At 37.1% G+C, this 14,247-nt stretch overlaps 3 protein-coding genes across 6 annotated transcripts; 2 read left to right on the top strand and 1 right to left on the bottom strand.

The window, feature by feature from the left end:
* On the bottom strand, nt 1–2,314 carry LOC147490686 (putative indole-3-pyruvate monooxygenase YUCCA10). Its single transcript, XM_086566725.1, has 4 exons — nt 1,555–2,314; nt 647–880; nt 410–532; nt 1–296 (listed from the first exon to the last, which is right to left on the bottom strand). Exons 1-4 carry the CDS (start codon nt 2,176–2,178, stop codon nt 99–101), a joined length of 1,179 nt encoding a protein of 392 aa, XP_086422851.1. The 5' UTR covers nt 2,179–2,314; the 3' UTR covers nt 1–98.
* A 666-nt stretch (nt 2,315–2,980) lies between these two features.
* Nucleotides 2,981–7,606, top strand: LOC147490685 (uncharacterized). Of its 3 annotated transcripts, XM_086565171.1 has the most exons (8): nt 2,981–3,122; nt 3,364–3,813; nt 3,897–4,174; nt 5,302–5,670; nt 5,896–6,462; nt 6,623–6,752; nt 6,960–7,020; nt 7,112–7,606. In XM_086565171.1, the coding sequence occupies exons 2-7, from the start codon at nt 3,657–3,659 to the stop codon at nt 6,980–6,982; spliced, it is 1,524 nt and encodes a 507-aa protein (XP_086421297.1). In that variant the 5' UTR covers nt 2,981–3,122; nt 3,364–3,656; the 3' UTR covers nt 6,983–7,020; nt 7,112–7,606. The 3 variants fall into 3 exon arrangements, with proteins under 3 accessions (XP_086421297.1, XP_086421295.1, XP_086421296.1); XM_086565169.1 differs by lacking the exon at nt 6,960–7,020; XM_086565170.1 differs by having other exon boundaries at nt 6,960–7,606.
* Nucleotides 7,607–8,513: 907 nt separating this feature from the next.
* On the top strand, nt 8,514–11,536 carry LOC147490684 (putative clathrin assembly protein At1g03050). 2 transcript variants are annotated; one of them, XM_086565172.1, is made up of 4 exons: nt 8,514–8,628; nt 8,899–9,331; nt 9,797–10,096; nt 10,215–11,536. In XM_086565172.1, the coding sequence occupies exons 2-4, from the start codon at nt 8,986–8,988 to the stop codon at nt 11,294–11,296; spliced, it is 1,728 nt and encodes a 575-aa protein (XP_086421298.1). In that variant the 5' UTR covers nt 8,514–8,628; nt 8,899–8,985; the 3' UTR covers nt 11,297–11,536. The 2 variants fall into 2 exon arrangements, with proteins under 2 accessions (XP_086421298.1, XP_086421299.1); XM_086565173.1 differs by lacking the exon at nt 8,514–8,628 and having other exon boundaries at nt 8,935–9,137; nt 9,242–9,331.
* The last annotated feature ends 2,711 nt before the right edge of the window (nt 11,537–14,247 follow it).

Here is a 14,247-nt window from a genome sequence, read left to right as displayed (position 1 = left end):
AAGAAAAAAGTTCATTGTTTCACACACTTACTAATACTAGCATTATCAATGAAAGGAAAAAATGGTTGATCTCTAAAACGAACATAACACAATAATTGTTAGAACAACTTATTGATAATTTTAATGGCATTATTCCTAATAGTTTTGATGTCATCTGCAATGGCTTCAGCGTCCATGGCAATGCCAGCCAGTCCCCGGCTTGAAAATCCGGCACAGTATAAACGGTTCTCTCCTTTCCAGTGATTTGGAAAGCTCATTTTGGGCATGCCATCTCCATTGAGGATATAAACAAAGTCCTGCAAAATGAAGATTCCGTCGGCTCAAGCTCATAAATATGCAGAAAAGTGCGAGAGTAATTTGGTGTAAATTAACAAAGTGATTGATTTAGACCTGATAGACGACTAATTACCTTAAGCCAAGAATTTGTCGTGCTTTTATATCCAGTCGCGAAAATCATGGCATCAAAAGTTTGTTCTTCACCTTTTTCAAACGTCGCTTTACCGTCCTTGATGCTTGTTATAGCTGGGAAGATCTAGCCAATATCGAGTGAGTTTAAAAAGAGTTTGTATATATTATTTTACATACAGACATGTAACATTGTAACGTAGAACTATATTAGGAGTATCCTGTGCGAAGATTGTGCTACCTTGATTTCTCCTTTCTTTATCTTCTCCACAGTGCCTACATCAATAACTGGAGATTTTCCAGTTACAAATTTACGATAAAATGGACCTTGCTCCGGTAGATGGAGCCCATATTGGGTGAGGTCTCCATACCGAAATTTCGCATACATCATAATCAAATGGTCGACCAGACTCATTGGAAGAAATTTCATCAGTGTCATTCCAACATAAACCATTTCCTTACTTAGGATGTGGCACTGCACACAGTAATTAGATTACCAAAAATAAGTTAATAGGGATACAGTTTAAATTACTTGGATAAAAATGCTGGTTAATATGACATTGCATGCTATATTTCATTCAAAATATTATCAGAATATTCCCTAATTAATTTGGAGATAACTTCATTAACTACTTATAATTATCTTTGACTCTTGACCAATTATAAAGATTCCCTATTTGTGTTTTTTTTTATATTTCTTTTTTTTAGAAGATGATCGCAGATTTAAGATTCTTCCACGTGATAATGGTGTCTTAATTTGTCAACGGTGTCTAAAAATGACAAAATTTAGACCAATAAACTTGTTCTTTGCAAGCCATATTTTTGCCACCTGCCTACGAGTCTATGACCTTAGACGTTGGAAAATAAACATGCATTTGACTACTTTCTCAACTATGTCAATTGTCAATGGAGAACTCTAAACCCTACCAACCTTCATCCTCCACTACGCGTATATGCTTGAGCCGATTGAAACTTTGAAAGAACTTCAACAAAATGAATTCTATGCAAAATATGAATTAGACAATTGTAAATAAGAAACAGAGGCAATGGACTCTGTCCGTTGACTACTAAAGTAATAACTAAGACCGCAAGAACTTGTAATTCATAAAGAAAGAGATATATGAAGGAGTATGTACAGAGCAGACTCACTGGACTCCTTACTACGATTGACGTATCAACCCCATACTTTGAAAGATCATAAGATATTTCCATCCCAGAGTTGCCAGATCCAACAACAAGGACCTTCCTGTCCTGGAAGTTCGTCCCAGATTTATACTCACTTGAGTGGATAGTCTCACCAGGGAAACTATCAAGCCCAGGAAGCTCAGGGATGATCCCTTTGCTATTTTCTCCACTAGCAACGACCAAAAAATCACCTGTATAGGTCTCGGTCTTATTTAATGTTGTGTTTTTCGCTTCGATTAGCCATTTCCCAAGGGAAGAGTCATAGGTGGCAGATTTAACAAAACGACCGAAAAAAGGTTCTAGTTTAAATTCTGTGACGTAACAATCCATATATTGGATGAAACCTTCTCTAGGAACAAATGTTGGAGCAGAAGATGGAATTGGGAAATGAGGCAATGAACAAAATTTTTTGGCAAGATGGAGTTTCAATCGGTCATAAGCTCGATTCTTCCACAAAGAAGCACAGCAATACTCTTTTTCAAGGATTATGCTAGAAATGGAATGCCGTTTTAAGCATGCTGCAGTTGCAATGCCTGCAGGACCAGCACCTACTATGACAACTAGTGGCTCCACTGAAACAGCAGACATGCTGACTAGACCGTACCTCTCCCTGGGTTTTTGTTGATGATGGGTTCTTCACATTTTTTGTGAACTTAAGTAGAGAAGAAGCACTGATGAAACCTGTTGACATTTACAGCAAAATTCTTCCACATGCCCTAGCATTTTCCTATCCATTTCTGACAATTGGAATCTTATGCATGGAAGCCAAGCTTCGCCAAGTATTACTAGTACAACCGTATTGCCACAAATGTAACATATATATGTGGGACAAAAGAGAAGGATATACATGGCAATCAAAAAAAATCTATTCCTCCGTATGATTGATTCACCCTAACCATTTGATTTGTTTAATATTCAAACACGATCGTTGAATATTCAAAGGCAATCGTACCTAATGTACTTCTATCAACATCGATAACGACACAATATTAGGTAAATTGATCGCAAACCTAATAATTGTGTCGGGTGTTATTCCGTTAACGATAGAATATTATAGATGAAATGTGTCGGCTAGCGCGTCACATTATTACTCTAGGTTTTGTTTAATTATCTTTTGACATATTTGGCGTCTCCACATATGAACTACTGGATCTGTGATGGTTCTCAATATATATGCGATATATTATTTGAGAACCGTCACAGATCCAACATTTCACCATGAAAATTGACCAGCCACTAAAGAAATGGGCCTCTAACCCATTAGCAAATATCCAGCCCAATTAACAAAAGCCCAAGAAAAGAGTGAGGAAGAAGTTTCACTGACCCACCACCCCCAACAAAGAGCTGTCACTCACTCATTTCCTCTCCTATATAAATACCAAAACCCTTGATTCGCGCTTCCCTCTTTTCTCATTCCACATTTTTTTTTCCAGCTCGGTCCTTGTTTCTACACTCGTTCTTTCTCTCTCTCTCGGGCCGAGCCACTTCTCCCTTTCTCTCTCTTTGCGTTCACTTCTCCGTCACAATTTCGGGTACGGTAAATATAACTTTAATTTTATTTATATTAAAAAAAAAAAACATTTTGAATTTCTAGGGTTTAAGAAAATTTTCTAGGGTTTACTTTTTGTTTCGGATTTTGAAATTAGGTTAGGGGTTTTGTTTATTATGTGTTGGTTATTCGAATATATGGATTTTGAAGTTAATAGGGTTTGAAATTGATTTAGGGTTTAATGAATTCTATAATGTGTTATATGTTTCCTTTGTTGTTTATAGGCTGCGTCAAATGTCTGTTGATGGACTCATCAACCAACGTCAGTGGCTTATTTTGTGTGACTTCTTGTTCATGAACCGTGGTCGTTTGTGGTGTTCCCAACGAATATTATTCCGGCATTGGACTTGACCCATTCTTTTTATTCGAGATCTTGGTTACTTTTGTAGATAGATAGTTTAGTGTAAGCAAACAAAAAAAGAACAAAAAAACAAGTAATTGGATTGGAAGAAATAATTATTTGGCATTGAAAAGGATATACATACAAAAAGAGATATTATTTGGACATTGAATATTCATGACTGGAACAACACTCCCTCCTGGTTTTCGGTTTCACCCGACTGATGTTGAACTGGTTCTGTACTATCTTAAGAGGAAAGTCCTTGGAAAATCGCATCGTTTTCAAGCTATTGTCGAGCTAGACCTGTACAAGTTTGCTCCTTGGGATCTTCCTGGTAATTATGAAGCTTCTTGGTACTTTATTTTAGTTAGTAGTCTCAACTTTGTGTTGAACTCATTTTTTGTTTTGTTTATGCAGAAAAATCTTGCTTGAGAAGCGGGGATCTGGAATGGTACTTCTTTTGTCCAAGAGACAGAAAATATAACAATGGGCCAAGGACTAATCGTGCCACTGGAATTGGATATTGGAAGACGACTGGTAGAGATAGAACCATCTGTAATGGCCCAGACACTGTGGGGATGAAGAAGACACTGATTTTCCATTTAGGAAGGGCACCGCGAGGAGATAGGACAAATTGGGTTATGCATGAATATCGACTTGAAGTCAAGCAATTGTTTGACACCGGTGTCTCACAAGTAAGACTTTGTTTCAAATTTGCATGTAGTTATATTTCTTTGGTTTATGACCTGTTTTTGTCAAGTTAAATTGTTGTATTATGGTTAATCTAATATTAGAGTATGTGATTCTGCTAAGTGCTATACTACATATTTTGCAAGCAGTCTTTCTATATCGCTGTCAAATGAGATATGTATCATTAGCACAAAGTACATAGAGCATATACTCGAGTCACTTGTTTGTAATGTATAATGTCATATATATATGTATCGAGATCAGTCTTCTCGAGATATATGAAGCTGTTGCTGTAAAACAGAAGTGTTTTCTTAAAGATTGTACGTGCTTTGACTGTTTTTCTGGTCGTAGAGGAATGTGTGATCATGTAGAATCAATCCAACATAATAGAGAAGACTGATCTCGAGAAATTTGAGAGTTAAGTAGTGGTCCTAATTGAAACTCCCAAAGTTAATTTATAGCTTAGATCTAATTTAATGCCTCAAGATATGTATACAAATAATTTAGGACTCCAAATCTAATAAAATTGTGGGATTCCAAATGGGAATAAAACAATCAAAGTTTGAATAGGATACAAATTCATAATTAATGGCCCTATAATTATGCTAAGTCGCAACTATTAAGGAAATAAGATCTCTCATTCTATCCAGAATTTTAGGCTTAACGTGTAAGAGTCTTTTCCTTTACACGGTACTATTATTCTATTTGGTGTAGGATATTTTTGAATACCTATTGTGAATATTGGTCGACTTTCTATGGTTGGTATCCCACAAATCTGAATTTTATTAGAGAAGACATATAATTGAAACATATATTACAATTTGTTTGGAAGCTTGGGCATTTAATTGATATACATGCTAACAATTATGACGTGTTTTGTTGTACACGATCATTTGAACAAAGTAATTGAAAGAAGCCAAAACAATTTAAACGGGTATCGTACATCAAATTAAATTATTATATGTGTACGTTAACATTTAAAATGACATACCAAATTAAACATTGTGACTTCGTCATGGGCAATTTCTAGTCATATACATGTGACACTGTTTATCTTCGGTCTTTATATTTACTTGTGATGTTATGAGTGGTGTCTGATTAACTAACTCGCATTGGGTGTTCTATCATACAGGATTCTTTTGTACTTTGCAAAATCTTTGAGAAAAGCGGTGCTGGACCGAAAAATGGTGAACAACGTGGAGCACCATTCAAGGAGGAAGAATGGGAGGATGACTTGATAGACAATTCTTTGGCACCTCTAGCTCTTAATGAAAGTGGTTCCCCGTCAAGTGTTCTAGATACTGAAAAAAATGCTGTCATAGAAGATAGTGCACTCATTCCTGGTGAGACATGCGAGTCATTGGAGCCTCCTTGCAAAAATGCATCAAATGATGCAAGTGGGAAACCTCCCTTCGTATTAGAAGATGACGATATGGACTCCCTGTTGGCAATTTTGGGTGATGAAAATGACATGTCTCAAACTATAAATAATAACAATGAGGTAATTTGTATTGCTAGTGCAGTAGCTAACTTTTCCTATTCTGTTTTCTCCATAATATGTTATAAGTTTCTATTCCATTTCAGTTTAAACATTGTGCTGTGTTTGGTCTGTGGAATCATTTTCCTGGTTGAGCACACCCTTGATAATTATCAGTCTCGCTCTTTCTCCCTGTTTTATTACCTTTGACAGCATCCTTATTTTGTATACTGTTGATTTAACAAACAGATCCCCTGGCTGTTGAATCAAGAAAATAATGTGGAAGCTCCACCACCAGATGGCTGTGATATCTTTGGTAGCTTGGGGGACCTCGGCGTCAGGGCAGAGCCTTCGACAGTTGTTGCCTTTAGTCCCACTGACGTGAAGGACAAATACATTCTAGGTCAAACCCTTCTAGGGGATGATGAAGTATATTTGGAGTTGAATGACTTTAATGGTCCTATGAAGTACCCTATCCATGGGGATGGTCCTAAGCACATCCAGTATGACAACTTCAGCTCCAGATTAGAGTTGGAAAGTGGTCTTCAAAACAGTCCATTTCCAAGGGAGAATTTATTTGCTATTGGGTTGAATGATCTTGAGATTCCTGCGAAATACCCGGTGGAATTGAATTATTCTGAGAATATCCCATCAAGCAATCAGTTTGGCTATAGGGATTTTGATAGTGTGAAAGGATTCTCGTTTCCATATGCTTCTTCAAATGCTATTTTCCCTGGATTTGGGGATGGATCCTCTAGTTCTAAGCTTCATGGGGTTTCGGGTGTATTTGAGAATCGCTCTGGCGTTCCCCCAAATGTAAGTCTTTCTTGCGTTTCATGGAATCCTATTTTCTGAAGTGCACATCTCGTTTTTCTTTTTCTTTTTCTTTTTCTTTTTTCTCTCTAAAAGATCAGTCTGACTGTATTAATCTGCTCCCTTCTGGTTGATTGACTTCTTCCTGATTCTGATTTTGCAGTACTTTCAAGGTAACGGGTTTGGAGGAACTACTGTCTGTGGAAATGAAGATGCTAATAAAACTCCCAAGATGCTTTCAGGTGGAAATGTGGAAAGGATAAACACATATGGCCCACAATCATCGGCTAGAGGTAGCTTTCACTTCACTTAAAGATATTCTGTGGCCAGGGACTAGCTTTTTTGTTGTGGATGAAGGAACAGTTGAAAATAAGTGATCGACTCTAAATGGAGCAGTGGAGTCATACTTGTGATGCAGTTATACTTGTGTTGACTGCATTCCTGTGATTGATGTCTTTCAGTCATTTTGCTATCTTGATTTCTTAGCATTTTTTGTGTAGAATCCATGGTAAAAGGTCTGTGACCTCTGGTTTGTTCTGAAAGCAGCCGAGGGTTTAACAGGTTTTTTCACTGGTTTATTGTCGTTTCTGGCTAGGTGTTGCAATTTTTTGTTGTTTCATGGTTGTTGTTTTATTGTCGTGTTCCATTCCAGGTGAACAACACAGAGTTAATTCAAGAGTTCTATGCCTGTTGGGTTCCATCCCCGCCCGTCCTGCCTTAGCTGCAGAGCATCCATCTCCTATGAATGCAGGAAAGGGATCCAAGGGCAGTAGTCTCTTTCCAAACATTGATGGCTCCTCCATTCGTGTCAAGGCTGAGGTGACTGTTAGGTGTGGGTGCACTGAGGAAGCTTTGTCAGGAAATTTGGGGGAGTTCCTTTATCTGTGTTGTTATGGATGCAAATATCCCAGACAGGAGCTTCAGAAGGAGCCTGCTGTATGTGGCAGCAGTGGGTTAACCTTTATTTTTCTCCTTGGTGTGGTCACACCGTTGATGTGGGTGTTTTTCTTTTCAATGGTAGTCAGACTTGGCTAGTATACCTGGAAAGCCAATTATCTCTTAGGGTCCATAATTATACCTGACATCAAATTATTGCAATTCCTGTCCAAACTATTTTAGATGATTAAATTATTTCTGTTGTGTGTAATTGTGTAAACCGTAGTTGCTGATGGGTTATTTACTACCTTGTTGGAGCTTAAGACTACAGTCCACATTCACGACACAAACTGATTATTATTTTCAATCATTACACTCGGTTGTGAGAATTAGCTTAAATCTGCACCCTGTTAGGGTCAGGAACACTCTCCAACAACGTATGTATCTCACCAATGGGATCCAATCATGCAATAGCCAGCTACCTGCAAGTGACTTTGTTTACAATTTCAGTTGAGGACAACAAGAGAATGTGGTATTCTTAGTAAACGTAGGTCTACTTTATCTGCAAGTAATAATACGTTGAACTGGTTCAAATGACTAGAACAAATTGCGTCCTTAGAAGGATTGAGAGGTATCGTTACTTAAATACGTCGTAGCATAGGTGATCAATTTATAGCTGTGGACCTGTAGTTATATTATCTTCTCTTCTCCATTCAAAAAGGCTTCTAACGTAAAGTCTTTAAGCATGAGAATCATAATTAGAAGTTCCCCCCTTTCCGAACAGGTTGAGTGTTAATATGATATCTATAGCATAGAAGTATTAAGTTTATCTAGCCAATTAGTACATCAAAATCAAAAGGCAGGTAAGAAATCAGAAAAATGGATGGGTCAAATGATTCTGACTATGTCAACATAATAACAACATTAGTTTAAAAAACGGCACTACCGAACTTGAACACTCTCCTATAACTGGCTCCAATGAATTCCCTAACTTTCCTCCTAAGTAGTTGGATGTCTTAAGGCTAATCAAAATGTGGCGTAATTTATGGTCTCATCAAAAGAGAGAAAAATAGAAAGGAAGGAGGTAAAAGGAGGGGGAGGAAATATAGAGAGGAGGAGAAAGAGCTAAACATAAAAAGATATTTTTCTTCTCTTCATCTTTCTTTTTCTAATTATTTTTAGGATAATTGAATGTTTAGAAACATAGGAATAGATGATGTCAGCTTAGCCTGCATGGTCTCCTACTCTCCTTTACAATCCATTGCCTAAGAAATGTTATTTGTTATGCAATAGGTATGCATCTTTATCTCATTCTCTTCTAAAATATTTTTTTTCGTTATATGAAGTGTTTTTTCATGATCAAGATGAAATATTTTTGTTTAGCATCTTTATCTCATTATTCACACCTATTATTGTTTGCCTAAGAAATATTTTTTGCTGATTGTGCATCATTCATTTCATATTATTCATTTATTTTCCCCTGTGCGCGGCTTTGATCATACCATCGTCTTGGCTCTTGATAAATATACACATTTCTTGACACTATAATGTTTATATTTGCAGTGTTTCTGTTCATCTTTTCGTTAACGAACAGCCAAACTTCTTCATCCTAAAATTTAGCCCGGTCAGGTACAAAAATAGTTTATTTTGATGGCTCCAAGTAAGTTGCGTAAAGCCATTGGGGCAGTCAAGGACAGGACTAGTATCAGCCTAGCAAAGGTAACTCATAGCAATTATTCCGCTGACCTCGATGTTGCAATCCTCAAGGCAACAAGACACGAAGAGTATCCAGCAGATGAGAGGTACATAAGAGAGATTACAGCAATGACACTTTGTTCAAGATCCCATGTTAGTTCATGCGTTAATGCAGTATCAAAACGACTGAACAAAACAAACAATTGGACAGTTGCACTCAAGACGCTTATGTTGATACAAAGACTGCTCTCAGAGGGTGATCCCAGTTATGAGCAAGAGATGTTCTATGCTACCAGAAGAGGTACTGTTCTTGTTCTTGTTATGTTTTGGATTATGCAGTACATGTTTTATTTTGTGTTTGAGCAAGGTAATAACCCCAATACTTTATTATATTCGTCAGAAAGTTTAAAAATTGTTAAAGAAGAAATAACAAAATAGAGAAAGTTCCTACGACGGCATCACAACTTTCAATTCAACTAACTACCCGGCATTGTTTGCTGGTATATGTGCCTACACTGGAATGGTGAAAGCTGCATTGGTGTGCACTGCGATCCAACTTAATATGGCATGCAAATCACTGTTTGCTAGCTAAATAAGTTTCTAGGCTGACCTCGAGTTGGAACAAATGAGATGCCAAAAAGTATTTCCAATATGCTTTTGCACATCTTACTTAGTAAGGTTGTAAATTCGCAATGTAATCATTAACAGCGAAAAGAATGCAAACGTCATACTAGGTAAATTAACACTCACTGTGCTTAATGAACAGGTACACGTTTGCTCAACATGTCAGATTTTCGCGATGGTACAAAATCTGGATCCTGGGATTTCTCTGCATATGTGCGTACATATGCATTGTACTTGGATGAACAACTTGAGTTTCGTATGCATGATAGACGTAGAAGACATGGATTATTAGGTGAGGATGACGAAGAAGAGTTCATAATGAGGAAGAGATCGTCCCCGGTACCAACTACCCCTGTTCGTGACATGAAGATTTACCACGTTTTTACTAGGGCTCAGCACTTGCAACAGCTCCTTGAGCGATTTTTGGCATGTCGACCAACAGGCAAGTTTTGACATATAAAGGATGTACGGTTTTTAATAGAAATATCATTTTCATTATTTGGCTGTGGCAAATTTATTAAGAAAAAATGTATTCAAGGTTCAAGTGTGCCAATTGACAGGACCCGCTAAGACTAATCGAGTTGTGCTAGCCTCCCTCTACCCTATAGTGAAGGAGAGCTTCCAGATATATTCTGATGCAACAGGAGTAATGAATATTTTGATCGAGAGGTTCATGGATCTAGAAGTCCGCGACTGCATGAAGGTGATTGACATCTTCAACAGAATGTCGAAACAATTCGATGAGCTTGAAGCGTTCTATCGGTGGTGCAAGGTAACGGGATTAGCCAGGTCTTCAGAGTATCCAGAAGTCGATAGAATTGAACAAAAGAAGCTTGATATGATGGACGAAGTCGTAAGAGATAAGATGGCCTTGGCACAAGGTAAAAGAGTGAATAAGAACATAGGATTGAAAACGGAAGGAAAATCTATTGAAGATAAGGTGCCCAGGGCTACCAATGGCATCCGAGCGTCACCACCACCTAAAGAATATCCCGAAGAAAAGAAAGAAGAGACCAAACAAGACGGAATAGAGAAACAAAATAGCACTAAGGAAGAAACTCATAAGTTGGATCCACGAGATAATGAAGTGAAAAATGAAGAACAAACAAACAAGTTGGCTCTAGCATTGATTGATATTAGTACTCCAAGAACGACTGAGAATGCAACGCCGGAGTGGGTTGCATTTACTTCAGAAGATACACAGAATTGGGAGACATCATTTGTTCATTCATCTAGTACTTCAGATAATCAGCAAGCAAAACCTGGAGGTGGCTTCAATGGACTTCCGCTTGAGGCTGTGTACCAGCAATCCAATTCAATGACACTCCGTGAAGCCTGGGGAGCCACAGGAAGTGCTAGTAGTGTCGCATTAGGTTCAACAGGGAAGCAGCAGGCAATGTTGGCACTGCCAGCACCCCCCGTTTCTGGCACTGGTGTTCCATTGGGAGCATCTGATCCATTTTCTGCATCGTGGTCAGTCTCACCACCAGCGTACGTGCAAATGTCCGAGATAGAGCAGAAGCAGAGGATGTTGGTGGATGAGCAACTATTGTGGCAGCAATATGCTAGGGATGGGAGCCGAGGCCATATGGGGGTGCAACAATATCAGAATGGTATGGGAGCTTACAGCCGTATGTACTGAAGCATGTACAGAGAGTAGATTTATGATACATGTTCACAAGCGCCGAACTGAAAACTTTCATGCGTACATGACACTGCAACTACATGGAGCATCCATTTGATAACTCATATAGGACTGTAGTATGTAAAATAGGAATGCTAGTATGCTCATCAAGGGGATGTAGGGGCTAGAACATAGAATTATTGATTTAATTGTTACATTTGCGCTCTCTTCAGTTATCTGATAAAATTCCTAGGACAGTTTGCATAGCTGTTATACAAGAAAGAGGGAAGAGGCTAAAACTAACGAAATCTATAAAAAGGGACATTACAAAAAGCTTACAATTGAAACAAACCAGTGGTCCATCTTTCACAATTAAAATGCAATGGTCCTAAGCAATGTTTTAAAATGCGAAAGCGCGGCGCGAGGAGTTTGACTAGCTAATGACGCGAAGCGTAAGCCTCAAGTGGATGTCAATTTTCCAATTCCTCGCAATTCCTATTATATAAATATAAAGTTCTTAGTTGTTCAAATTAATAGTACACGAGAAAGTATTATAAATAAGAAATGTTAAAAACTTATTTTTTTTTATTTTATTTTTTTTTTTTAAGAGGGGGTTAAGGCTAACCCCACCTATTTTATTGATAATCAACTTGTTATATATGGAGTTCTTGAGGCATCATCCTCATACATACTTTCTCTAAGAGTATAGTTATTAGAAAGAGGTTCGACAAAAACATAAGTTCTAAGGCCTCAAGCCTAACACCAAATCTATTCAAAGTACATCATTACTAACTAGAAGTACCTCATTCCTCCTACTTTTCTTTCGAGAATTGTTTTGCCAAGATTGGGTGATCTTTTGAAATGTGCTTTTGGGCCTTCTCAAACTCTCGGAAGAAAGTTCCACAATGGATGAAAACAAATGCCTGGCCCATTCGCTCATCCCAAACCTCTTTAATATAACCATCAAGACGCTTAACCTTTTTCTAGCCAAAGAGAAAATTTCCTTCATCATGGCGAGAGTGGGATCATCAATTTCACCAAGAGATCGTTGAATGTGCTTCTTAGTTTTCTTTTTCTTCTCGATAGTTCTTCATTCATCTTCATTAATCAGAGGTGTTACTGCCAAAATTTCATAAGTAACCTCAACCGAATCCCGAGGATGAGTGCTTTCAACTTTGTTTGTAGCAAGAATAATTAATGTGGTCATTGAAGAACTCATTCTATTTCTCACTATTGACCTCACCATCGATAGTATTCGAGCATTCATCCCCATTTGTATTCACAAGAGCTTCATACATATGGTGGTGCTTGTCTTGGAGAATACGTAGACTATCTTGCTGAGTTTCTATGCCAATGGCACATTCTCCTATTGTAGTAGCTTGAACAATATCAGAGGTAGCAACTAGTGTTGTGTAATTTGCAAGAGCAGCAAATTTGTTATCTGCATTCAAATTTCTCATTGATGGACTACCTAGGGTGGTTTCTACGATCGACTCATCTACAACCTTCTCGTGTCTATGTTCCTTTCTTCTCCATGCCCCTTGAGTGCTCTTTAAATTCCCATCATTCATTCGCGTCGTTCGGTCAATTCTTGCATTTTGAGCGGCTTTTGGTATTTACTTTTCACATCCTGAACCATTTTTTTTTTAATCACTCACAAGGATCAGATAGATTAAAGATCAAGTATACCCTTGACACGAAATTAAAAACGGCTCGGATAGATGAAAAGTCAAGTATACCCCTGACACGAAATAATAAACGGCCCAACCGAAATGACCCAGTGTATATAATATGAACATTGTTCATACCTATTTTAGGTTGAAAAAAGGGGTATGAACAATCACTATCCATACCTCAACATAAGCTATGAACAATCATTGTTCATACCTATTTAGGTCACTGTTCATACATCAACATAATGCGTGATCAGTAAGAACACCTATTGGAGTATGAACAATTACCTATTTGGGTTGTTCATACCTTAACATTAGCTATGAACACTCATTGTTTATATGAACAATCATTGTTCATACCTATTTGGGGTATGAACAATCACTGTTCATACCTCAACATAATATATGATCAGAAAGAACACCTATTAGAGTATAAATAATAATTGTTTATACCTATTTGGGATATGAACAATCACTGTTCATACCTTAACATGAGCTATGAACAGTCATTGTTCATACCTATTTGGGGTATAAACAATCAATGTTCATACCTCAACATAATATATGATCAGTAAGAATAATTATTGGTGTATGAACAATCATTGTTTATACCTCAACATGAGTTATAAACAATCATTGTTCATACATTAATATATTGTATGAGGTACGTTTACTTATTTGAATATGAACAATCATTGTTCATACATCAACATAAGGTATGAACATTCATTGTTTATAACAAAATGACAGAAAAGGTAAAATCAGAAAATATTTATTTCAAATATGGAATTTTGTCCTTATGGGTTATTTTCACTCGAAAATTGGTTTTCAGGGTTAAAAAAATCACCCGAAGATTATCCTTAGCTTTAGAGTGATTAAAAAAAAAATACTAGTTATAAGAGTGATTTTCACTAAAAAATGGGCCTTAGGACAAATTTCGTATGGCTTATATAGCCTTACAGTTGAAATACCTAGACGTACTACCCTTAGCTAGATGGTATTAGCTAAACATGCTACATACTCTAATACATGGTTCATTCGCTTCACATAAGCTAAACCTAGACGTACTACCCTTACAATTGCTCCTATTTGCTTCGCATTCACTATGTTTGAAAACAGATTAACTCTATTTAATAAAAATCTAACCAAAAATTTATCTCCAAACCATTCCATTTTTTTTCTCCAAATGAAATAGTTTGTAGAAAAGTCTTTAGTTAGATTTTAATTAACCATAATTAATCTATTAATTAATTTAATTAATTTGTTGTGACCTTGATTTGTTAATTAACTATAATT

Source organism: Coptis chinensis, chromosome 6 (assembly GCF_015680905.1).
Source record: "Coptis chinensis isolate HL-2020 chromosome 6, ASM1568090v1, whole genome shotgun sequence".
Lineage (NCBI taxonomy): Eukaryota > Viridiplantae > Streptophyta > Magnoliopsida > Ranunculales > Ranunculaceae > Coptis > Coptis chinensis.
This window is presented reverse-complemented; position numbering and strand designations above follow the sequence as displayed.

Excerpts from the sequence above, each read along its gene's own strand:
- LOC147490686 (XM_086566725.1), bottom strand. The coding sequence starts at position 2,178 with ATGTCTGCTGTTTCAGTGGAGCCACTAGTTGTCATAGTAGGTGCTGGT. Across the intron at positions 533-646 it reads TAAAGAAAGGAGAAATCAAG|ATCTTCCCAGCTATAACAAG; the intron begins GTAGCACAATCT and ends GATATTGGCTAG. Across the intron at positions 297-409 it reads CGACAAATTCTTGGCTTAAG|GACTTTGTTTATATCCTCAA; the intron begins GTAATTAGTCGT and ends TTCATTTTGCAG.
- LOC147490685 (XM_086565169.1), top strand. The coding sequence starts at position 3,657 with ATGACTGGAACAACACTCCCTCCTGGTTTTCGGTTTCACCCGACTGAT. Across the intron at positions 3,814-3,896 it reads TGCTCCTTGGGATCTTCCTG|AAAAATCTTGCTTGAGAAGC; the intron begins GTAATTATGAAG and ends TTGTTTATGCAG. Across the intron at positions 5,671-5,895 it reads CTATAAATAATAACAATGAG|ATCCCCTGGCTGTTGAATCA; the intron begins GTAATTTGTATT and ends TTTAACAAACAG.
- LOC147490684 (XM_086565172.1), top strand. The coding sequence starts at position 8,986 with ATGGCTCCAAGTAAGTTGCGTAAAGCCATTGGGGCAGTCAAGGACAGG. Across the intron at positions 9,332-9,796 it reads GTTCTATGCTACCAGAAGAG|GTACACGTTTGCTCAACATG; the intron begins GTACTGTTCTTG and ends CTTAATGAACAG. Across the intron at positions 10,097-10,214 it reads TTTGGCATGTCGACCAACAG|GACCCGCTAAGACTAATCGA; the intron begins GCAAGTTTTGAC and ends GCCAATTGACAG.